The sequence below is a fragment of the Fusarium falciforme genome, chromosome 9, assembly GCF_026873545.1.
Source record: "Fusarium falciforme chromosome 9, complete sequence".
NCBI classification, from domain to species: domain Eukaryota; kingdom Fungi; phylum Ascomycota; class Sordariomycetes; order Hypocreales; family Nectriaceae; genus Fusarium; species Fusarium falciforme.
In genome coordinates this window covers 128424-152019 of record NC_070552.1, presented here as the reverse complement: position 1 = coordinate 152019, position 23596 = coordinate 128424, and the positions used below count along the sequence as shown (strand labels likewise).

General features: G+C 45.2%; 7 protein-coding genes across 7 annotated transcripts; 5 read left to right on the top strand and 2 right to left on the bottom strand.

Annotated features, from left to right (window-relative positions):
• Positions 1 to 2075: 2075 nt before the first annotated feature.
• Positions 2076 to 3020, bottom strand: NCS54_01097500 (Hypothetical protein; the record flags this gene model as incomplete). The annotated part of the gene is made up of 2 exons (XM_053156263.1): positions 2076 to 2355; positions 2407 to 3020. 2 exons carry the CDS (start codon positions 3018 to 3020, stop codon positions 2076 to 2078), a joined length of 894 nt encoding a protein of 297 aa, XP_053012238.1.
• Positions 3021 to 3458: 438 nt separating this feature from the next.
• NCS54_01097400 (Hypothetical protein) lies at positions 3459 to 4631 on the top strand (the record flags this gene model as incomplete). The annotated part of the gene is made up of 4 exons (XM_053156262.1): positions 3459 to 3685; positions 3747 to 3839; positions 3901 to 4087; positions 4158 to 4631. The coding sequence occupies 4 exons, from the start codon at positions 3459 to 3461 to the stop codon at positions 4629 to 4631; spliced, it is 981 nt and encodes a 326-aa protein (XP_053012237.1).
• Positions 4632 to 11712: 7081 nt separating this feature from the next.
• NCS54_01097300 (PKS-ER domain-containing protein) lies at positions 11713 to 12526 on the top strand (the record flags this gene model as incomplete). Its single annotated transcript, XM_053156261.1, has 2 exons — positions 11713 to 12016; positions 12093 to 12526. The coding sequence occupies 2 exons, from the start codon at positions 11713 to 11715 to the stop codon at positions 12524 to 12526; spliced, it is 738 nt and encodes a 245-aa protein (XP_053012236.1).
• Positions 12527 to 15897: 3371 nt separating this feature from the next.
• Positions 15898 to 16820, top strand: NCS54_01097200 (Hypothetical protein; the record flags this gene model as incomplete). Its single annotated transcript, XM_053156260.1, has 2 exons — positions 15898 to 16434; positions 16506 to 16820. 2 exons carry the CDS (start codon positions 15898 to 15900, stop codon positions 16818 to 16820), a joined length of 852 nt encoding a protein of 283 aa, XP_053012235.1.
• A 779-nt stretch (positions 16821 to 17599) lies between these two features.
• On the top strand, positions 17600 to 19531 carry NCS54_01097100 (Zn(2)-C6 fungal-type domain-containing protein; the record flags this gene model as incomplete). The annotated part of the gene is made up of 5 exons (XM_053156259.1): positions 17600 to 17624; positions 17703 to 18767; positions 18871 to 19142; positions 19200 to 19410; positions 19467 to 19531. 5 exons carry the CDS (start codon positions 17600 to 17602, stop codon positions 19529 to 19531), a joined length of 1638 nt encoding a protein of 545 aa, XP_053012234.1.
• Positions 19532 to 20263: 732 nt separating this feature from the next.
• On the bottom strand, positions 20264 to 22314 carry NCS54_01097000 (Choline transport protein; the record flags this gene model as incomplete). Its single annotated transcript, XM_053156258.1, has 9 exons — positions 20264 to 20482; positions 20539 to 20672; positions 20728 to 20798; positions 20859 to 20942; positions 21003 to 21173; positions 21225 to 21455; positions 21524 to 21668; positions 21756 to 22045; positions 22106 to 22314. 9 exons carry the CDS (start codon positions 22312 to 22314, stop codon positions 20264 to 20266), a joined length of 1554 nt encoding a protein of 517 aa, XP_053012233.1.
• A 510-nt stretch (positions 22315 to 22824) lies between these two features.
• Positions 22825 to 23421, top strand: NCS54_01096900 (Hypothetical protein; the record flags this gene model as incomplete). Its single annotated transcript, XM_053156257.1, has 1 exon — positions 22825 to 23421. The coding sequence occupies one exon, from the start codon at positions 22825 to 22827 to the stop codon at positions 23419 to 23421; it is 597 nt and encodes a 198-aa protein (XP_053012232.1).
• Positions 23422 to 23596: the final 175 nt, after the last annotated feature.

Here is a 23596-nt window from a genome sequence, read left to right as displayed (position 1 = left end):
AATTAGTAATTATATTATTTATTTTTCTAATAAAATAATAAGACCTTTATAGTAAAATATGCTTTTAGCTATTATTACTTAGCCTTAAATACCTATTATAATATTAAAAAAAAAATTAAAATAAAAAAATAAAAAAATAATAAAAAAGTAAAAATACTTAATTAATTAATTTATAATAGCTATAAGCTTAATATAATACTAAGTAAGGCATAATAGAAATAATATATAAAAAAGGGAAATAGATTTAATAAGGCTTTTTAAGAACTATAAGGATAAGTATTAAAGCCTTATAGGGAGCTATAAATTAGAGGAAATAAGTATTAAGCCATTTTAGGCTATTAGGTAATTTCTTATATATAGAAAAAAAATTAGAGGCCTTTAATCTCTTATTATTATTATTTTTATAGTAATTAAGGAGAAAAAAAGTGATTTTTAGGCTCTTTTTTTAATTAAATCTTTATTATTATTAATTAATTATTTACCCTTATTATTTTATATTATATTTACCTTACTAAGAAGTATATAAGATCTCTCTTTAAAAGTCTTTAGGAAAGGTTATAACTCTTATAATCTAGCTATGGTTAGTATGTTTTATTTCTCTAACAAAGTAAAGGGGTTAGATTTTAACCTCTTTAGTTAGTTAAGATATAAGCTATTTAGTATAAATAGAGCTAGCTTTAATGTGTTATTAAAGCTATTAATAATTACATAGATAAATGTTATTAATTTAAGCTTATTGAGACCTCTAGCTTTAGGTATAGAGCCTTTACTATTAAAACTACTAAGATATTAATTAAGATACTTTAATCCCTATTTTAGGTAGCATAAAGTAATATAATAATAATAATCTAGGTTAAGAATAAATTAAATAATAATCTATTCCTCTAGATTAAATAACTTATATAATTTAGGAATAGTATTATATTAAGACTATATGCCTTTTTATTAGTGACCTAGGGTATTATAATATATATTATAAATCTCTATAGCTTTCTAGATACTGAATTTTAGGTTATTTTAAAGGGCTTAAAGAATAAGAAAGATATTTATCTCTTTATTTAATTAAGATATCTTAGGTAATTCAGAATGAATTAATTAATTAAAAAGAAGAGATATTAAGAGATTTTTAGCCTACTCGCTTATCTAGCCCACTTACTTGTTATATATATTATAGTAATAGAAACATATTTTTATTAATATAAATTATTTATAAATAATACTTAAGTATTAAAATTAATCTTAAAAATATTATTAATAAAAAGAGACCTTATAATATAGCTATAGTATAAATTAAGTAAAGAAGCCTAGTAAAATAATATAATTAACCTAGAAACTAAAAAGATTAAACCTTATTTTTATTAATTTAAAACTAAGTTTTAAAAATATTAATTTTACCTTAGATTAAGGTTAAAAAATATTAATCTTAGAGATTTTCCTAGGTATATAAAACTTATTTAGTAATATTTTCTTATATATTAATTACCTTAGTTCTTCATATAACTTAGTTATATTTAATACCTTAAGTATATTACTAAATACAATTTACCCCTTATTACTTAAACTATGCCTAGTACTTCTTGCTAGCATATACCTAATATAACCGGTTTTACCCTTAGGAAATATATAATTGTCATATATCTGATGCAAGAGATAACTTAGCTAAATAAGATAACTCTTGTAGCTGAAAAGCTTACCTTTCCTCTTCTTAGGAGAGAGTAAAAACGGCTTTCTTTCTCCTTAGATCCTTACTCTCTCACTTTGGTTTAGTACTCTTGGCATTGGACTCTCCATCACTCTGCCTTTGTAACAAGTAGTCCTCCCTAGCTACTACGACAATGTATGGGACAATGAGGCCAGAGCACCTGTGCCCAGTCTTTGTTGGTAATACACCAAGACGGTATTCACAAATAGACTGATTCTGCAATACCCCGAAGCCATGAGAGCATCAAACCCTTGTATTGTGGATGCCAATCAAAGCGCGATAATGGCAGTAGGAAAAAGTGAGACAAGATTTCTTCACCAACGAGGCTAATGCTTCTCATAGTCCTTCAAAGCCAGGTGACTGGCTTGTCATCTCAGATCAAGTCTCCAGGGATAAACTTGGTGTAGTCCCCCTTAGTCTTGAGCCAATCAATAGGATCCATCTGCTCCACGAAGCCACCGTAAGGGCGACTGACATAGTACCCGAGTACTCTGGCCACGTCCTCGGGGTAGCTTTCAATGACTTGGCGAGGAATAGCTAGGTATTGATTCTCGTCCTGTCGACACCATCCGGGAGTCATGAAAGCCGCCAGGAGAAGCCGGTGTTCGTCGGTGGTGGAGTTTTGCCCAGCCCCATGATACGTCGAACCCAGCCTGTTTGAACAATTAGATCATGACATGCCTGAGGAACAAAGTCATACTTACCACATCAAGGCATCGCCTACCTCGAGCTCGGCGGGAGTAGCCTCATCCAAGCTCGGCTTTCTCTCATCATCCCACTTGTGAGAGAATGGGACGACATTGGTGGCACCATTCGCTTTGCGAGATTTGGTGCATGCAAACATGACGCCCAACTCGGTCTCGTATTTGGCTGGGTGCCGCGTATGATGACACTGATCATCGCGGTGTAGCCCTTGGGCCTTGGCCCCGGGACCCAACCAAAATGCCATGGCATTGGTGAGCTGCGGAAGGCTCGTCGACGTAGTCTCTTCGGAGCCCCAGTATGTCGTGGACTTTCTAGTCAGCAAGAGATGGGCCACCTTCTGGTAAAGAGGTGTCATCAGTAGGTCGCAAGCAAAGGTCCTGCTTTTTCCTGCTAAGCCTGTGATACGGCGGCTATTTTCAGAAAAGGTGACGCCCACGTGCTTTTGGGCATGGAACTCGGGTTGGATTTCCTCCCACACCTTATCTAGCTTCGCTGGGTCAGCCAGCTTCTCGATAATGACGCCGCCGTCCTCGCGAATGATCTGCAAAACCTCTTCAGCAGAGGTGCTGGCAGGGACACGCCTCAAAGCGGGTGGGGTTGTCAGGGATGGCATGAATGGGAGGGAGGACAGAGATTGAAGTCTTGGAAAGGGCTGAATATTCAAATTGATGACCGATAATTTTGTGAGAAACACTGTGTTATGACCACATTACGATCCCCAGAGACATATTTATGACATCTATTGGCTACAGAGATAGTATGGGCATAGCAAACAATGGAACCTGGAGATACGTCTGACTTCCTTTTTGGGCCAAGGGTAACGCTTACCCAAATCGGGTAACTGTTTCCTTCACACAGCTATGAGCACTGATCTGAGGCCTCAGATTTCTTTTTACCCTATCAAACAATGACTTGGGTGATGTACGATGAGAAAATATAACTTGGGTGTTATTTCCCAGGGATCAAATCCTCCAAGATCAAGCTCCTGCGAGTCATTTACTGTCTTACTGTCTCGAGCATTTTGTTCATACTTGTACCTTGACAACCAACCATGCCCAACCCTCCTCATCAAAAGCAAAACCCAGAGGTGGTGGAGCTGGCCGTCACTGCTCCCGTCGACGAGGTAGTCAAGGTGATTCGTCGCGATGGTGGAGTCATCATCAAGAACTTCATTACGCCTGAGACGGTCGACCAGATCAACAAGGAGGTCGAGCCCTTTTGGCAGCAGAAGGGAGTCTACAAAGGCTCGCTCTTCAATGCGGATGATCCACCAATGAGGTAAACAAACTACGCTTGGCAGACTTGTCCAGCATTGAGCCCGGGCTAACAGAGGACACAGCGGTCTCGCAGGCAAGTCACGCACCGTCGCTCACAAGATTCTTAACCACCCTCTGTATCGCGACGCCGCCAAAGAGATCCTGCGCGATATCACGTAAGTCACACTTGTCCGTATCTGACCAGGACAGCAAAGGTAGCTAACCAACTCTTGTTAGCTACCCGTGGTGGGGCGACTCGAGAAGCATTTGTGTATCCGATCCCGTTCTCGCCGTCTCTCAGGCATTCACCCGCGGCCCGCATACAAAGGGCCAGCCGCTTCACCGAGACGACACGCCCCAGCATTTTGAGCACGTCGAGGGCAGCGGGGATAGCTCGCTGCTTGGGATTCTCGTTGCCGGTAGTGTAAGTTCCCCGGCCCCCATGACGCTCGCTCGGCTGCCACCTTGCATGGTCGTTTGCTAACACAGACTAGCGATGCACATTTGAGAATGGTGCCACTCAGCTGATCGTGGGTTCCCACCTCTGGGGCGACGAGCGTGGTCCGGCTGATCCCAGCCTTTGCTCCACGGGCGAGATGGAAGTTGGCGATGCCCTCATCATCATCGGAAGCATCTGGCACGGAGCTGGCCATAATATTTTCGACGGGCGACGCAATATTTTCTCCATGCATATGGTCAGGGGAACCTACCGGCAAGACGAGAACCAGTTTCTGGCCATCCCACGTGAGGTCGTCAAGACCTACGACCCTGAGGTTCAGGCGCTTATAGGGTACTCGGTCAGTCAGCCATACCTTGGCTACGTCGACTTTGATGACCCCATCAAGCTGTTATCCGATACTCCGCAGCTCGCGCAGCACGACCTGCAAGGCGTTATCTTTGAGGGTCCCGGTTCTGAAACCTGTACCGGTCCGAAGCCAACGATTCCCAAAGAGGTTGTGACAGTGTAGATACCAATCACCATTCCGAATAGGCAACAAGTGGTCGAATATATACCTCATGGTAGTTAGTAGCTTATCATATTTTTGCATATATGTATTTGGCCTGCGAGGTGCTACACGACGCCCCTGCGTGTGTGGGGAAAAGCAGTTGAACCGGCGTGTTAGTTTAAAGACAATGCATAAACAAGCGCTCGCCAAGTCTACAAGAGGCTTTTGCACCTGAGCAAGTTGAAATATATGCAAACTCGTCAGCGTACCGTAGTTATAATCATGATCAGGTGACTGGCTAACCTACCCGTTAATAAGCCTTGACGTGAATTATGCTATTTGCTTTAGGCGTAATGACCCACCATGATTTGTGCTACTGTGGTTTCCTCTTAATTCGGCTGCCCCTTTCCAACTTTGGGTGTTGTATACAGAGACACGAACCACATAACGACCCAGGAGAGATCCAGCTCATCATGCTAAAGGCTTGAACAAATAGAATGCCATGTTCTGTGGAACAAATCAACCCTTGGATAAAGCGAGTCCATCATATCTACCCAGCATGACGTGTCTCAAATACCCCAGAAGTTACCATCAAATGATTTCCACAGCCAGCTCTTCAGTTCCTGCAACTGTTCCCTCGACTGTCTTAGGGAAGCGCCAGGTTGCTTACTGGTGCCTGGTCGCGCTTGACTCTGGATGCTATGGTTCCCCCTTTGTTCTCTGTCGCCTAAAGATAGCAGAAGGTAGTCTTTCTCGCCCTCTGTTACCGCTAGGTACTCTAGTAGCTTTGCCCTCCAATTGTCGCCCTTATTTTCGAGAAGTTTAATGAGGGTGTCTTGTTTGGAGTGTTGCTTTTCTGGAGCCATAGACTCGGGTGCTTTGTCACCTTCTACATCTTTTTCGGTTGCTTGAAGATGAAGAGATCTCGTTTGGAAGGGTTCGAGATTCCACAGAGGCGTGTGAACAACGGCGACCTTGTGGTCGGAAGATGCGGATGGGTTCATGTCTACTCCAACTAAGTGTGGGATCGGAAACAGCACCAGGTACTGACTGTATGAATGCTTTAATTCCTGTCTTTGGAAAGCGTGGAGGTCACTCAGGTGGTACGGATGCTCGGCGGTTGTTTGAATGAGTATGGCCCTGACGCAACCTTGACACGGGAAACGTTTCCCTGAATTGTATTAACCACTTTTCGTGCTGGTCCATTTGCCACAGGACTGGCAACTGTCTCACTAGAATTTGTCAAGCCTTTCCCCTTTAGTGAATTTGAAACCAAACAAATGCGCATATATTTACCCTTTAGGGTAGCCAGTTGGTGATCTTCCTGTCATGCCCTGTGCTAGGTCTCGTAGATGCTTCTTTGGGGGCTAGATACATAACGTACATGATAAGCGAGTGCCGCAGACAAGTGAGTGCCGCACTTAAATTTCTACCTTAAAAAGCGAATTTAAATAAATCTCTATAAATTCAAACTTAGCCCAAATTAGCTAAAATTCTAATATAAGATCTATTATATAATCAATCTCTGTCATAATTTTTCTTAGATCTTTTAAAAAATAGTCCTTAGGGTAGTATTTAAAAAAGCTTATTCACACTGTATAGTTAGCTATATCTATATAAAGGAATCTTTTTAAAAGTCTAAAAAAATATTATATAGTTTTATTTATAATTAAATTATTAAGCAACTCTTTTTTAGACTTTTAATTATCTAAAAGCGGGTTTTAGAAATTTAAGACTTAGCTATTTTCTACTATACAGTATAGTGCGGCACTCACTTATCTGCGGCACTCGCTTATCATGTACCCGGGGGGCTGACTAAGTGGCCTTAGGCCGCAACCCTCTCTTCATCAGAGGGGGTAACACAACCTGTAATTCCGTCGGACCTGTAATAACCTAATTGGCCTTCCGCATGCCATATCTTCATGAAATAGAGGCTAATTTTAATAAAAAAACGATTAGTGAATAGCGATTGACTTGATCAATTGATATTACTAATCTAAAGCTATTTAAAGCTATTTTCGTAATGTTATGTATAAGTGAATGTGGTCCCTAGTCCCGGGCCCGCGACTATGGCATAGGAATTGGCATCCCGCCCACTACGATCACCGGTTGCACCTCTTCGTCATCTGAATAGCTATTGCGCACCTGATTATGGCCAAATCTGCCCTAATTTTCACGCTGTGATAGATCTTCTTCTTCTTCGCTATTTTGATATAAATTATTGTCATTTTCAGCCGCTAAGGCTATGTGTGTGCTACTCTCGATCTGCGTGCTTATAATGATCTCAATTTTATTATTATCTGAGTTATTGTTGCCGGGCAAAAGAGGCGTTAGGCCACCTAATGATACCGAGATCATATCCTTGGGCATATTATCGTGATATTTATCGCAAGCTGCCGGCTTATGAAGAGCTGCTAAGAAAGCCGCGGCTTCGGGAATAGCTTCTAAGGTGCCATGAGGCTAAATTTGATAGTAGAAGTCGCGTTCTTTCTTATTAGCCTCTTTCTAAGTGCGTCGGCGATGCTCATAGACCTTAATTTCCTCTTTAGCTAGTAATTTAAGCTGGTTAGCCTCTTATAAAGCTATCGCGGCCGCTTCTATAGCTACCCTTTCTTTCTTAGCCTTTATAGCCGCGCCTCCTTGAAGGCGTGGCCTATTGTTATCTCGGAGCTTGCGAAAGTTAGCTTCTTACTAATGGCATAGCCTTTTTAGTTCCTTCTTGTATTCCTCTTCCTCTCGTGCCTCTACCTTATGCTTTAATTTACTAATAGTAAAGGCCCTATTGCTAATGCCCTTAATCCGGCGATGACTTTGTGTGTGATGGGCTTTGAGCCTTATTCTCTCCTTTTGTAAGGTGATAATCTCTTTATGTGAATGCTACGTGACAATAGTAAGGTTAAGGTATGCCTTAGCATGCCGAATGGCCTTCTGGACCGGGCTTATAAGGGTATCTATATCCTTTTATAAAGTAATAAGTTGTCTTTTTGCCTTCCTTAGCATTATAATTATTTGCTTTAGGACCTTTAGGAATAGGGGCTTTTCTAAGCTTTTTATATAACACTAAAGAAGGCCTAAGATAGCTTCTAGGTTAAAAGGGAATATACCTAACTTCTCGAAGCTAATATATATATAATAAGCTTTAAAAGCTGCGATATATATATAATTCTAAAGGTTAAGGAAGTTAAATTAAGATATCTAAATACCCCCGGCTATTATAAAGTCCCTAAGGGCCCCCCTTTGCTTATTTTTTAGGTATTAATAGATATTAATATCGAGAGGCTATGTTATATGGCTTATATGACTAGGAAGGCAGAAAGGAATAATATTAAATATTCTATAATATTAGATAAATTTAGGGTTCTTATAAGCCTTAAAAGAGTTTATTAGAAGAAGCCTAGGGGTTCTTAGTGCTTTCTTTATTTAAAATCGCGGTTAGAAGGTATACTTCTTGTTAAAATTCCTTCTTTATAATAGTTAAGGGATAATTAAATTATTCTTTAATAGAGGAGCTAGCGAAGCTCTTATTAATAAAAAAAAAGTAATAATTAAAGTGCTATAGTTACTATATAGCTCGTTAGGCATTATTAAAGCTTATATTTGTAAAGGTAAGGACTATATAATTATTTATATTAGTATATATATATTCCTCTAGGAGGACCTTTACTAAAAGGATTAGGAAGAACGGAATAACCTAGCTAGCAGCGTTAATAGCATTAATAGATATAAGAGACTCCTTATTGCCTAGCTAAAAGATAGTTAGTCTTATGTTTTGTTTTATCTAGGTAGAAAATAGCTTTAGGCTACTTCTTATTTACTTAATTTATAAGGGGGTCTTATTAAAATTCTAAAAGTTATATAGCTTAATATTAAGGTTGCGGATTAGGCTATTTAATTTGTGATATTAGCCTTTAATATATTATATTTCTATCTTAGTGCTTGCATGGGTAACTTCTTTGACCTTTGGCGATGAATATTAAAGCTCTAGATGATGCTTTTTAAACCTCTTTACCTAAGCCTTTGATATGGGGTCCTAAGGGCCTTTAAATTGGTGTTGCTAGATAAAGCTGGCATAATTATAAATAGAGGCTTCTATGATGGCGAAGGCGCTCTTTTCTATAGACCGAAGGAATATAAATAAGGCCTTTTCTTCTAGCCTAGTAAGGGCCATAGGAGCCCCCCTAATAGAGTTAGAAGGAAGAGGCTTTCTAGCTTTAATAAGATATATATATTTCCTTATTAGAGCTAGCTTTGCGCGGTATAGCTTGGCTGTTTCTATGAGGCTATATTGAGCTGGCGGGGTGGGGTTCGCCTGGGTTATCGGTGGGCCGAAATAGCTGGCTATGTAGGCGTGCGCCGTATGCCTCGTAGCCGCGCTTTCTTTAGCTAAAAATCGAGGTATAGTGAATTTCAATTGAGATAAGGTTATATTTTAATTTATGGCGCCATTATGGCCTTACTTGGCCGAGAAATGGCGTGCGGAAGGTCAATTAGGTTGTTACAGGTCCGACGGAATTATAGGTTATGTTACCCCCTCTCTGATGAAGAGAGGGTTGCGGCCTAAGGCCACTTAGTCAGCCCCCCGGGTACGTTATGTTTAGTTACACTATTACATAAGACGCACTTTTTTCCCCAATTCGCTGGAATGTTGTATCTGTAGATTTTCCAGCGTCATTGTTGCACATGCCAGCCTCTAGGATGACCCTCCCGACATCGTTTCCTATGAGAGTAGCCAACAGCAAGTTTGTCCAAATACCTTCTGTTGGCTTCGGAACATTCGCAGCAGGTAATCAAGAATCCCCATCAACCCTACGGCGAACGTCTTACAGTAGCTCGACTGACACCATCCCACCTGGCAGAAAACCCAAATTGGTGCGCCGACGCTGTTGCCAGTGCCTTGAAGGCGGGATACAGACACTTGGATACCGCTTGGGAATATGGGGTAAGCCAACGCTGCCAGGCTCGCTGCGTTCTACATAGTTATTCATTTTACCGCAGGTTGATCACCAGATCGCTCAGGGAATTCGTCAATCTGGAATTCCTAGATCCGAAATCTTCATCACCACCAAGTTCGGCCGCATTTTGCCACGCCTGAGGATGTGGGCAAAAGTCTAGATCTGACCTTGAGGTCCCTGGAACTGGACTATGTTGATCTGTTTTTGGCACATTTTCCAGCATCCATCAAGTCAGCTGGCGATCTCACCAAAGCCAGCAACTTCCTCGGTGCCACTGCCGAAGACCAGAAAGCTGCAACCGATGACGAGGGCAACTATATACCAAACACAGAGCACTGTCCTAGAGCCGTCGCCGAGCTGAACGGAGGCCGGGGTAGTTTCGTCCCTACTTGGCTTGCCATGAAGGCGCTGGTCAAGACTGGCAGATGCAAGGCAATCGGTGTGTCCAACTTCGAAAAGGAACACCTTGAGGAGATACTACCCTACGCGTCTCACGATGAAGTACCCATTTCCTGCAATCAAGTCGAAGCTCATCCATGGCACCCTAACACAGCGCTATTGGACTTTATGCAAGCGCAAGGAATTCTGGCTACTATCTACAGCCCCTTGGCCCCCAAGACTTATGTAGTAGGCGGCCTCGTCACTGGCGAGCCATTTAAGCCTCATGGGGTCCTTCTCATAGAAGAGCCAAACGTGAAGGAAGTTTCCCGTCGAAACAACATGGATGTTGGCCAATTTTTGCAGAGCTGGGCGGTGCAAAGGGGGACCATTCCTTTGGCCAAGAGTCAGAGTCCCAAAAGAATTCGGAGCAATTTAAGGCTTCAAAGGCTATCAGATGGGGACTTGAGGTTACTTGAATCTATCTCTCTTCCCGGACTGACGGGGAAATGTGTAGATATCAACATGTTATTTCCTGGGCTCAAGTTTAGAAGTTGAGTAGTGGGTTAGATAATGATGCAACTCGCATTTAAAGCTGAAGTTGAATGTTTCCCACTACATGTGCTGGACACCTATGATTAGGTACAAGAGACAAATAGGCATGTAAAATCCTCACAGGCCTGTAACAGGATAGCCCTCTACCGCAAGACTGGCCCATCGCCACGGCCAAAAATGGCCGGACGACCAACGAGAGAGGACTAGAATGGGTCCGGCCTTTCGATAAGCACACCAAACCACGTACAGTACAACCGCATGCAGGAGGGTTTATGAAGACGATCAAGGGCAGGGACAAAGTCATCCCGGCATAATAAGATGCAACAGGTTTTAAACAGCCCAGATTCGCGTCGCTTTACAACCAACATGCTCGGGATGTGGGCGGGTTCTCGGCAAGAGAACACCGGCAGGTTTGTGTCAAGAAGAAGATTGGCATCTTGAAATGACGCCTTCTTTCCGAGTTATTCAAATTCCCTTGAGTCTACTCACCGGAATCTAAACTTTCTTGACTTGTGCATTGATCTTCAACTGAATTCTTAAGCCCATATCAAGTAGTTTCGCTGTTGTCATGCCTTGAAATTTCTAGCGGGCCACATTATATAAAAATAAATTTGAGACTAAAGCATAATAGGAAAACTTTAGAGCTCTTACCCACTACTGCATTATGCTATGCTTCTTACCACTTTTTTATATCTTAGGATAACTTGTCATTTTTAGGTGATTAGATCTGAAATGTCTGGGATGTCTATAAATCGTTAACCCTAACACAAGTTATACCAGACTTTGATAACGTAGAGGATACCTTGACGCTACACACCTAAAACCCGCAGGCGTTATACCTACCCTTGGCATATTCTTTCCCCATCTTCTTGACTTAAAAGTTGTTTACGTCATCGTCATGGCCCGTAGGCCCGAGCAGAGTCGTGTCTGGGTGGTCAAAATCAAGCCTACAGGACTGCCTGAGCTCTCTGGAGATCACCCAACGTTTGCGCTCGAGCAGGCAAATCTGCCACCGTTGCGAAAGGATCAAACTCTTGTCCAAGCGTTGTACTACAGCAATGACCCGGCACAGAGAAGTTGGATAGATCCCAGCATTCCCAAAGAAAGACTCTATGGCCCACCGGTCGATGCGTGTGAGCCCATGCGCGCTCGCGGCCTTGGCCAAGTGGTGGAGAGCACCTCTGCCAACGTAGCCGTGGGTTCAATTGTCCGGGGCAATGTCAACTGGCGTGAATACACCATTCTGGATGCCGGCTCTCTTTGTGATCGAGCCTCCGCCCGGTCTCAGTCCAACGCACTATCTGGGAACCTTGGGCAACACTGGCCTCACAGCTTATTATGGCTTGGTTATTGTCGGTGAAGCTCGCAAGAGTGATAGAATTGTCGTGTCTGGAGCTGCAGGCGCAACTGGAAGCATGGTGGTACAGATTGCAAAGAAGATTGTTGGTGCCACCCATGTGATTAGCATTGCTGGGAGTGATGAAAAATGCCGCTGGGTTGAAGAATTGGGTGCTGATAAGTGTTGGTTCTCCTCCTCTTCTTTCCTCTTTCCTGGTTTTTATGACCTATGTTAACCGCCTCGCTAATGTCGGTAAAGGCCTCAACTACAAGTCGCCCCATTTCGAACGCGACCTCTACGAGGCAACCAGTGCCGGGGTTGATCTCTTTTACGATAACGTAGGTGGGAGCATTTTGGACATGATGCTTGCTCGCATGTCGAGGCATGGCCGCATTGCTGCTTGTGGAGCAATCTCGGAGTACAATACTAGCAATCCCTGTGTTCTCAAGCACTACTTTCACATAATATCCATGAGGCTACAGATCAGAGGGTTCATCCTATTCGACTATCCTCCTGCCGAAGCCCTGGAGGTGCAGAATCTTCTTCAGCAAGCCATTGTGGATGGTAAGCTCAGTGTCTCGGATGGAAATGAGACCATCGTCTCGACGACGTTCGAAGACGTGCCAAGGACATGGCTGAGACTGTTCGATGGGAATAATACGGGAAAGCTAGTCACGAGACTAGTGGAATGAGGTCGAGTTGGTGAGAATTTTCCCGAGGAGGGAACTGGAGAAAATATGTTGCCAAGGGAAGTCTGTTCTCATTCTGCCGAGGATGCGCACTAAAGAAAGGATATCCGCGTATTATACTTTTATGCATCTAGAGTACAATAATTGCTCAACTTGCTAGAGGTAATAGTTTACCCTGTTTCAGTCGTTAATAGAAACTAAAGTGTCTCTGTTATGCAAAGAGTACAATTTTAAAGGCAAGATATTAAAATTAAATAAAAGGTATTTTAAAAAGTAATTTAACTATATAAGATGCTAAAAGGTAAATTAAGATAACTAAGTTAAAGATGTATAAATTTATTTATACTTAAGTTATAATATTTAACATTATTTAATATAAAAATAAAAGTTTTATAAGATTAATAAAGACTTTTATACTTAATATCTTATATTAATAAACTATAATATATTATAATAGTAAAAATAATTTATTTTTAATTTAAAATAAATACAAATAATAGTAACTAAATAAAATTAGTATAAATAAAAAAGTTTTTTTATTAAATAATATAAATATCTTAATACTATAATATTATAATTTAATATAATATTTTTAAAATATATAAATTTTATTAAGATTAATTTCATATAAAATATAATAATACTTTAAAAGATATTAGCTTAATAAGCCTATAAGACTTAAAAAGGCTTTTAATAATTTTTAAGTTTTTATTAAGTCTTTAAAGAATTTATTTAAATATTTTTTATTATTTTATACTTATTTAAAAATAAGCCTTTAAGATTCATAATAAGAGGTATTTTATTATAATATAAAAGAAAGCTTAAATAGTTAATAAGTAAATTAAAGAATAGAAATAAAATAAAATTAAAATTTAATAACAAAATTATTAATATAATTATAAGTAGAATTTAAAGATATAAAAATAATATAAAGAATATATAAATATAATAAGTAACCTAATTAACTCACTGGGATAAATAAAAGAAATATCTAATAAATAAGATAATCAATCTCATCCTATGTGAATACGCTGGCCTATGTATAATGGAAAACTTCTAGGCAGTAACACACTCATGATACGCGGATACAACATAGCGAACAGGGGGTTCCTATCCGACCTTTCCCGCTTCAAGTCTTCATTCACCGTATGTTCCCACTACCTTGCCAATCCACATCTCTGGCTGAACGTCAGTGTAATTAGAGATATCAGCAAGCGTCTCTTCCGAGCCTTTGGCAAAAGCTTCTCGTAACCCCTCCACACTATCGAAAAAAAGAGTCGCCTGGACCACATATCGTGGTGCCTTTCCGTCAAAAGTATCTTTGTTATCAAAAACCACCACATTCCAGCTCTTCATTCCGAATGGAGACCAACATTTATTTATCAGTGGCATATGGGTGTTAATGTAGCTGAAGGCAGTTAGACGTGGACATGCGGAGCAAAGTGTATTGGAGTTGCCCGGGCGGGCATGACATACTAATCAACGTCAAAGCGTGCCAGCTCCCCAAGCGGAGTAATCGAAGGGTATCCAACAACGAATTTAATTGGTGAGCTCATAACGTGGTAGTTACTGGAACGGGGAATGAGAAATGTGGTAGACAAACTGGGTCTTGGACTCTAGCGAAATCGTTATCTCAATGGTGAAGATAGGCAAATAGATAAGAACAGATAGATACGAATATAATGTATGTTTAAAGATGCCACTGAAGCTTCCGTGTAGTGTATTAAGGGGAGGAAACTTTATCTAAATTCGGTATAGGGCACATGAATTCTTCAAACATTTCCTGAAGCAGTCATCAACCCGGTTGATCTATTGGGATTCCTGTCCCAAGCGGGGTACTCGGCTCGTCGGAAGAGAGCTGTAAATAACGTCGTTTTCGAAAGCGACCCTTTGTTTCTTGACGAAAAGCAAGGGGTCAAGTCCACTTAATCACGCTAGATACCACATGACACATGTAAGTGAGATTGTCAATGTCGGTCACCGGATACCGCTAATTCAGAACAGCAGCTATCGATAGAGATAATTCTGCGAGCCCTATTCAACACACTACCATTACACTCAAGCATGACTCCGACATACACAACGACTGCACATCTATCCAAAGCCGTCTCAATCAGTTGGAAAGAAATGCGGGAGAGCAAGGCCAAAAGGACCCCTCCAGGTAAACAAGCCAAGCCAGGCACTGAGAATCGTCATTCTCCATGTGTTGTGGAGGAGTCGGCAAATAAAAGCTCATGGAAGTAGTCTTAACGAGTTTGGCCGAGGCGAGAGTTACCATCGGCCGAAGAGGAGAGAGTAGGAGAGTACGTGTAGGGTCAGATCTAGGGTAGGGACTAGACCAGGCACTTCAATAGTCAATTGGATGATGATGAGTCAAGCCCATGTTAAGTGAGCGTATTAGCATCGAAAGAGACAAAACATCAGATCGTAGAATACTTCCAGCACAATATTAGAATGACAGACTGCCCGTCTGAGCTTTAGATGTATGCGTATTGCACTTGCTGTCAATTTGTGCGTACGTTCCCGTGGGCTACATGAACACCAAGCTCAAGCACCTAGTTACTCTTGCGCTCCTAGCTCATACACTCTGCATCGTTTGAACCTGGTCCCCTCCGTCTCATAGAAGAATACACAGTGTGTTTCGAGGCTCTCTGATGCCTTTAACGGTAGGTATCCGTCCAGTAGCCCCGCCTTCTCGAACTCCGCCCTGTCAACATCCCTCTCAGCGTGCCAGCCGTACATTGTCTCCACCACGAAAGAGTTCTCTCCTTGGTAATACCCGAGGACGTTGATCGTCTCGCGCATGAAGAGATGTTGAAAGTCCTTTGTGCGCATGAAGGACTCGAGGTCGGTGTATTCGTGATTGTTCTTGAAAATGGTAAAACTGGGAGCGAAGAACTGATCTGCAGCTTTGCGAATTTCGCCGGCTTCGACCAGCTCGACGTATTGAAGGTATAGTGACGGGTCCATGGCGTGACAATTGATGATGGTGGTTTGGCGCGTTACTTGTCGAGGACGCTTATACCTCTCAAGTACAAAACACCAAAGGAGAAGGTAGAGTAGTAACAAGTTGCCAGGGCAATCTTCTTTTACAATGCGGTTATTATTGTTCTCCATCGGTCAGATCTGATAATCCATCCACATAGGGGGATGGAACTCCTCGGGATAAATTAGCCTAAAACAGACAACAGTGCAGATATTTACCAATTATGGAAGCATGTTTATCCCCCGGATTACGTGCGACCGACGGCCTCTCGATATTCAAAAGCTTCCGAGATGCACTAGTTAGTTGGAGCTTCAAATCATCCGGAGTTAAAGTCTATCGGCCGGCCTTGTCCATTCCCTTCAGCTTGTCAAGTGTTGCAGTCTGAAATATGTCGAGTGGCGCCAACGACACCTCAAGCTCCCGCAGCTGCCAAGGCATGCTGGAAAAGTTCTTTTCTCTGTCTGGTTGCACCGTCATCCTGACAGGCGGTGCACGTGGAATTGGTCTTCAGCTCTTGAAAACCCTCCTCACGGCTGGCGCCGACGTCGCTTGTCTCGATATCCTCGCTGGGCCAGCACCGGACAGATTACATGACCTCAAGCTGCATGCAGGCGCAGAGGACTCTTGGGTCTGTTTCTACAAGTGTGACGTCACAGACGAGGCAGCGGTCGAGCAGACCTTGGCTGATGTTGACCAGAAGGCGACTCAGCGATGCCGGCCGATAACGGGCCTGGTGAACTGTGCCGGAATCCAGATGGCTGGGGACGCTCTAGAGCTTGCGGCAGAAGACTTTCGCCAGGTCATCGATGTAAATGTGACTGGGAGCTTCTTAGTTGCGAGGCAGACCGCAAAGGTGATGCGACGGAACGGCACCGGCGGAAGCCTGCTCCTCATAGCGTCAATGGCGGCCCATGCTGCGAACCGGGTGAGTGAGCCGAGACACGTCTCTTGTTGTTTTTCGAGACTAACGCATGGTGCGAACGAACGAACGAACAGGGGATCAACAACTGCAACTACAACGCGTCAAAAGCCGGGGTGCTCCAACTCGGCCGATCTCTGGCACAGGAGTGGGGTAAAAACAAGATCCGAGTCAACACGTTATCGCCGGGCTACCTGCGGACTGACATGACCCAGGAGCTGTTGGATGCGGATCCGGCACTGAAGAAGCTATGGCTGGCGGGGGCAATGCTAGGGAGGCTCGGGGAGGTGGCGGATCTCGAGGCTGCGGTTCTGTTTCTCCTGGGTGATGGGTCTCGATTCATGACGGGGGCTGATCTGAGAGTCGACGGAGGCAACACGGCTGCCGTTTAGATGCTGTAGATAGGGAAGCTTTCCGCTAAACTTGAAAGAGCTTATCTAGGATATCTAAGCTCGCTACTGATTCACTGTGGGCTATCCAAGACAGTTCGGGTTAGTCCTGTCCCCGCATTCAGTACCTAATCTGCGTCACCACGACAGCCGAGGCTCGGTCGAGACGGCAGGGGAAAGGCGCAGGGGGACGGCCTTTGCCCAATGGCTCTACGGCTGATAGTGAGTGAACCATCCCACGGAATTGCAACGTGTCAAAACACAGCCGACGGGATGCTGGAAACGAGTAGCCCTGCCCATATTTCTCACCTCGAGAGAAGTGTGATGAGATAGATGGACAATAGATAAGCGATGGCCGGTTACAAAAATTCAACCTTGATATCTGCTCTTGGTTGCTTATACCTCCCTGCCTGTGGTCGAGTAGCCATTACTGTTGGCGCAGTCAAAAGTGGGGGGCAGGACATGCTGCTTGTGAATGTAAATGCGCTGAATGGCTGCGATGTTACCTACCTCCCGTATCAGCCAGCGTCCCCCTCCGGCCTTTCCTCTTGGGTCCGTCCCATATCCGGGGTACTGATACCCAGGCCTCCCGTCCGTTCATCCCCGCAATCTTTGCGGGGTATTGTATTGTTATCGACGCTACTTTAGCGCGAAGACGTTGAGGCAAAGACCCTCGTGGTCCGCTATTTCAGCTTGGTCGCACTTCTCTACCCCCGCCGCCTTGCATCCTTTCGAGGGGATTGGCATCACTCGACGTCTCTTTCAACCCACAGCTCGCCACGATGCCAGGAATCCGTTCTCGTGGTGGTAAGAACAAAGACTCGGACCCAAACAAGCCATCCTCCTTGGTGTTTGTGCCCAGGCTAACTTGCAGCTGTCTGTCAGGCTGCTGGAGCTGTCGCCAGAAACGGCGGAAATGCGACGAAGCGAAACCCTCCTGCGAGACTTGCAAGACAAGAGGTATCGTCTGCGGCGGCTACGAAATGCGTTTTACGGAATTCCGAGCTCAAGGAAACTACAGTGGTCAACTGGTTTGCAAGCTCGCAAGGGGCTCTGCTCCCGAGAATGGGCCTCCCAAGTCGACCAGACGAAGAGGACCGGCAGCCACCAGGCGGACATCTACAACCAGACAGCTATCACCGCCGCCGCCGCCGCCGAAACCACCCCCTCAGCCATCGGTTCCTGCTCCAGACAACGCCAGCACCCAGTCCGCCCCAGCAAACCAGTCGCAAGACAGCGTCTGCTCTTTGCCTGCCGGAACTGCGGATGAGGTGCTCCCCGATCGACCCCCTGCCGTTTTCGGCCCAACGCCTCCGCCCTTGCAAGGCACGGAAACAGGCCCTGAAGAGCCTCAAGGTTGCCAGAACTGTCGTCGTCTGAGCAGTACCGCCGCATCTCAAACTAACGTTAGCCCCGCCCGGTCCATCCTTGCCGCTTCGTACTCGCCCGCTACATCGCAGAACGACATGGCTACCCACCGGCCTTCGGGGAGTGATAGTGACCGCCAAGATCAGGATTGGGGAATTCTTGAGCCCGCTGATGCCTTGGGACTGGACTCGCACCTTGGCTTCGGGACTCAAGACGACGGAATATGGCACTTGATGCAGTCAGATTTGGATGCTCCAATCGGCTTTTGGACTCCTACCAGCCCACGACAGGATGTGGGACTCTTGGAACTAGCCGAAATCTCCAACAATGACCATCAGCACATAGAACAAGGAGTGGGTCAAGACATGCACGAATTTTCGACAGATTCAATGGAAGGTCTGGATGACCTGCCCAGACCCCAAGTTGACCCTGGCCCCGAAACTGCTGGCCTCTTGAGCCGCGAGGCCATGGTGTTGCTGGACATCGACTCTTCGGCAGCATCAACCTTTGGGAGCCATGATGGGCTTGGATTGTCCTCCTTCTCAACCTCTATTCAGGATATCACCAGCTATTCAGACTTCAGTAGTCCCTTCGACACCTACCTTTTCAGCCACTCTACGTCAACGCCTTTGTCGCCTTCCCTTTCATCGTGACGGGAGTTGAGGATAGTCCTGACGTCGTGTAGTCTTTAGCGTGTTGGCTCCGGGCTTCTACCCCGTGGCCCCGCATCACCATCCATTCAAGCTTGTGTACGGCAAGCTGGCATCAATTTGTCCGCCACTGAGAGCAACTATCCTGGGAGCCTCGGCATTGCACTTGGGCGGCATGAGCCAGCTGCCCCCGGGCGTCGTGTCTCTTTATCGTGACGCGTCCAGGGTGTCGTTCAGCAGCGCCGTCAAGTCCCGAAGGCGAACTGAGGCCCTAGCCGCAACGATACTTCTGTCCATCATCGCAGATGTACGCTTCCAGTTGTTCTCCCTGAATACGTTGACCGCAGCTTACCAAAACCGTCAGTCTATCGGAAGCGGCACGGCCTGTTGGACGTCAAAGCTGGGCCTAGTGCGCTCTCTGCTACAAGACAAGGCCGTGACGCCACCGAGCCCAGACTCGGCTATCGTCATGTCATTTCTCCACCTGCACTTTAGCTGGATGACGGCGATCGCTAGGACGGTCAAATGGCATGACAGCTCGTTGGCAGATGCTGATACTCTTGAATTTATAGAAGGTAGTTTCATCCGTCCCATTTCTTCTTATTTCGCTGACTGGGTCGGTTGGCTACAGACCCTCTTCACGAGAGCCTATTCTCAAGGGACCACGCTAAGTGGTTCTGCAACTTGCCTGATTAGAGATTCTTTTGCCTCCTGAAAGAAGCTACACGGCTTCATCGAATGGTCCTGGACCCATTTTCAGACAATGAGGGTATTCGAAGCCTCATACCAGACGTAGCAGACCTTCTATACCGGGTCAAGGAGTGGCAGCCGGGGCCTTCGACCGCCACCGCGCCGTACAGCGCGTTTGTGGCCGAGGTCAATGAAATTTGGCGACAAGGATTATTGAGTTGCATCTATGATGATATATGTAGCTTACCGCCTTCGGATCGACGCATGCGAGCATGCGTTGGCCAAGGCATGACGGCATTGCGAAGTCTGTCTTGGCTGCAATCCATCATTTGGCCCCTGTTCATGATTGGAGTACATGCGATTGACGCAAATGACCGTCAGTTCCTACAAACAGCATGCAACACTATGAGCATTAGCATCAACTTTGGGTCGCCTCTAACCATGATCAATATCTTTCGACAGGTTTGGGCGGATATGGATTTAGAGGGGACCGATAAATGTCGGTGGCGGACCGTCATGATGCAGACAGGCATTGAGATTAATCTTGTTATCTAGAAATAAGACCACGCAAGTAGCAGCAAGGTTGATTAGACCAGGGCGGGATAGCTAACATTCAGCTCAGGTAGCAGCAGTAAGCCACAACTATCACCTGTCAAATGCAGCCCTGCCTTTGTAACATCTGACAAGTACGGAAGCTCGCTCGAAACTTGCCCTCTAAATACTCTTGGCGATTAAATCCTACTCTACACCATGCTTGTGGTGCGAGTTGTCACCCTCTACAAACACCCCTCTGTCCTCAGGCGGAGCCACGTTAACCACAAATTGCTCAAATGTCGGGGGCTTGTACGATTTTCTGGCATCCAGCACCCACATTATGAGACACAAGATAGCAAAACTACCGGCGAAGAGGATTGTGTAGTTCATGTTGGACGCTGTGACCGGGTGCACCTGGGGGATCTATTGAGGACAGTCAACATGCAAACAAGACTCGGAGGACAGGTGGAGTTGCTCACCATGACAAGAACAGTTACTATTGCCGTGTAGACAACCGCCACACCTGCGTAAAAGTATCCGAGCCGATGGAGACTGAACTTGGTCGTTTTCAGCTGTGCTCGACCGAAGATGAGCATCATCAAGGACGGGGGCGCTATTTCTATCAGTTAACCAAGATTCACGCGTCGAGCCAGGTGTAGGAAACAAACCGTAGCTCAAAAGCATAAAGAGTGCCTCAGCTCCCAACAAAGCGTTGAATGCTTGTGTTGAGAAGAGATATCTACATCAGCTTTTAGTGGTCCGCGCCCTCGCCATGAAGCCAGGCTCTTCTGTTACTTACACAATGCCGATTAGTATCGAAAGTCCGAAACAAAGATTGAGCGACTGTAGTGGGACCATGAACCTGGGCTGAATCTTGGTGAGCCTAGCGGGTAGTTAACTAGTCAGTCAGAATGCCCATTCATTTTCAAGGCCTGCCACTCACGCTTGCTTGAAGAATAGGCCACCATCCCGGGCGAGAGCGTATCCTTGGCGGCTGGAGGCAAGCATAGCTCCAGTTGTGGATGCCATAAAATTGATCAGCAAGACGACGTTGAAGACTATGGCAGCAGCGTCGCTCTTGAGACCTTGTCGCACAACCTCAATGATTGGGACGCTACAATTCATCAGCGATGATGAAGAATGAATAGTTCCGACACTTATTTACCCAGTTGGTGTTTTGATAATGACGTTGATATCTGTAATGGAGAAGCCAATTGTGAAGATGTAGATTACTCCGACCGTGAATTGAGTGGCCATAGTAATGTACAAGACCCTCGGAATTTGAACAGCAGGATGCGGAAGCTCTTCGGCCATGTGACAAGCTGCGTCCAGGCAGATGAAAGCAACCATGCTATTGTACAGACCCAGGACAACTGCCATTGCAGCAGTCGAGTAACTAGGTAGGCAAATGGCACCCGTCAGAATAAAGATAGCATGGTGACAAGAGCTTACAAAAGCACTCACCCCGTCTCATTGACGATATCTTTAAAAGCAAACGCAGTATCTGCCTTTGGACTGCGAGCGAGGAGAGCAATGACAAATCCCACAAACCCAACCATGCTGGCTGCACCTAGAGAGAGAGAGATGGTCAGATGATTGAGCCCAACGGCTAAGTGAGTAGTTAGCTTACAGCCAAAATTTTCCAAGTAACCCACCCCGGGCAACATGAGTGCATTGATCGCCCATGCCATGGTACACCAGGCGATATAAACTAGGAACAGCTGCCACCGGGTGGTCACTGAGACCTCGGGCTTGCATAGGTTGACCAGAGAAAAGGTCAACCATGTGGCGATGGCTGAGCAGGAGGCGATGGTGAAGACCCAGCCAAGGTAGTTGAGCCAGCCAAGCGGATAGCTGATATATCTTCGGTACTTCTCGGGAGCGAGAAAGGTGGCAAAATGATAAGCGCCGCCTGCCGTGGGAAACATGGAAGCGCACTCAGCTAGAGTTGCCATGATACAGAGAACGCAGAACGAAGAGCCTATGCTGTGGCCAAGGTTAGCTTGCGTGTCAAGAGCAGCTGGTAGAATGGAAAGTATGCTATACAAGCCGTAAAAGATGGAAGGGATGCCTCCAGCCGAGAATCCCACCACAAAAATGTAGGACATGCCGCCAAAGATGTTGACCATGTTCCATGCGATGGACAGGATGCCCCATGTGCCAAAGTCGCGCTTCAGCCTCACATCTTCTACCGTTCCGACGTGGTTTGAGATTGTCTGCTGGATAGGCGTGCTGGGTTTGACTTTGTCTGACATTGTGATGGACCTGTCACGCACTCGATTGCGATGAAGTTGAAGAGAGGAAAGAAATCAATCTTGGTAGCGGGGGATGAGGAGCGTTGGAGAAGAGATGAAAAGGGGTGACATATTCCCTAGTTGCCTACGAAGCCATGGGTCGGTAAGGTCAAGTCAACAAGATAACTAACAATGGTATAAGTTACCTATTTGGGAATACTTAGGCCCAGGCTTATCATGACAAATTATCCTCGTCTGGTTGGGTGATGTGGAAGCGGGATATGAACGAACTAACCCTAAATTGAACAAAATAAGAGGTGTTTTGCCTAGCCACCCTCGAGGACGGATTGGAAGTTATCTGACGACTTACTGCATGCATCAAGAGGTTGGGCAGATAGCTACCTATCCCAGCATAACCCCCTCCCATATGAACAGGTCTTGTACTTCCTTGCCCTCCTCTCTGTTGCGCCACTCTTTTACTCGGTGTAAAACTTACCTTACTTGGTTGATCATTCGGTCAAAGGACGAAAAATGTCAGACTCGAAGCCCATGGTTACCCCGCCTACCGACTGGATGGATGATCCGACTCCGCTGAGCACTGGCCGTCTTCTTGGTAAGGTGGCAGTGGTAACGGGTGCTTCATCGGGTTTTGGCAGAGCCATTGCGTTCCGATTCTCAAAAGAAGGTGCCAAAGTCGTGTGCGCAGATATCAAGGAGGACCCTGGCACGGGGGGTTCCCGGGACGCTGATAAAGGTTTTCGGACAGACAAATATATCACCAGCAAAGGCGGACAGGCAATTTTCGTCAAGGTTGATGTCAGCGACTCGGCACAAATGGACCAGATGATTGCCAGGGCAGTCGCTGAATACGGCCAACTGCATATCATGGTCAACAATGCGGGCATATGTCCCGAGGCGCAAGCACCCAATGCCGGCAAACTCCTGTACGACCTCGACGATGAGGTCTTTGACAAGACTATGAGGGTAAATAGTCGATCGGTATTCCTGGGATGCAAATATGTGATTCGTCAGTTTCTTAAACAGGATGTGTTATCTTCGGGTGACAGAGGGTGGATCGTCAACATCGGCTCTACGGCGTCGTTGACGGCCGATGTTGGCATTGGTTAGATGAGATGCCATCCATATCTCTGCAGACATGCTTGCTTACAATTATTTTTCCATTTCTAGCTGCCTATAATACAAGCAAGGGCGCTGTTCTCCTGACTACCAAGTCCGTGGCGGTCGAGATGGCACCACACAAAATCCACTGCCACATTGTTTGTCCTGGAGGTGGGTGTCGCCA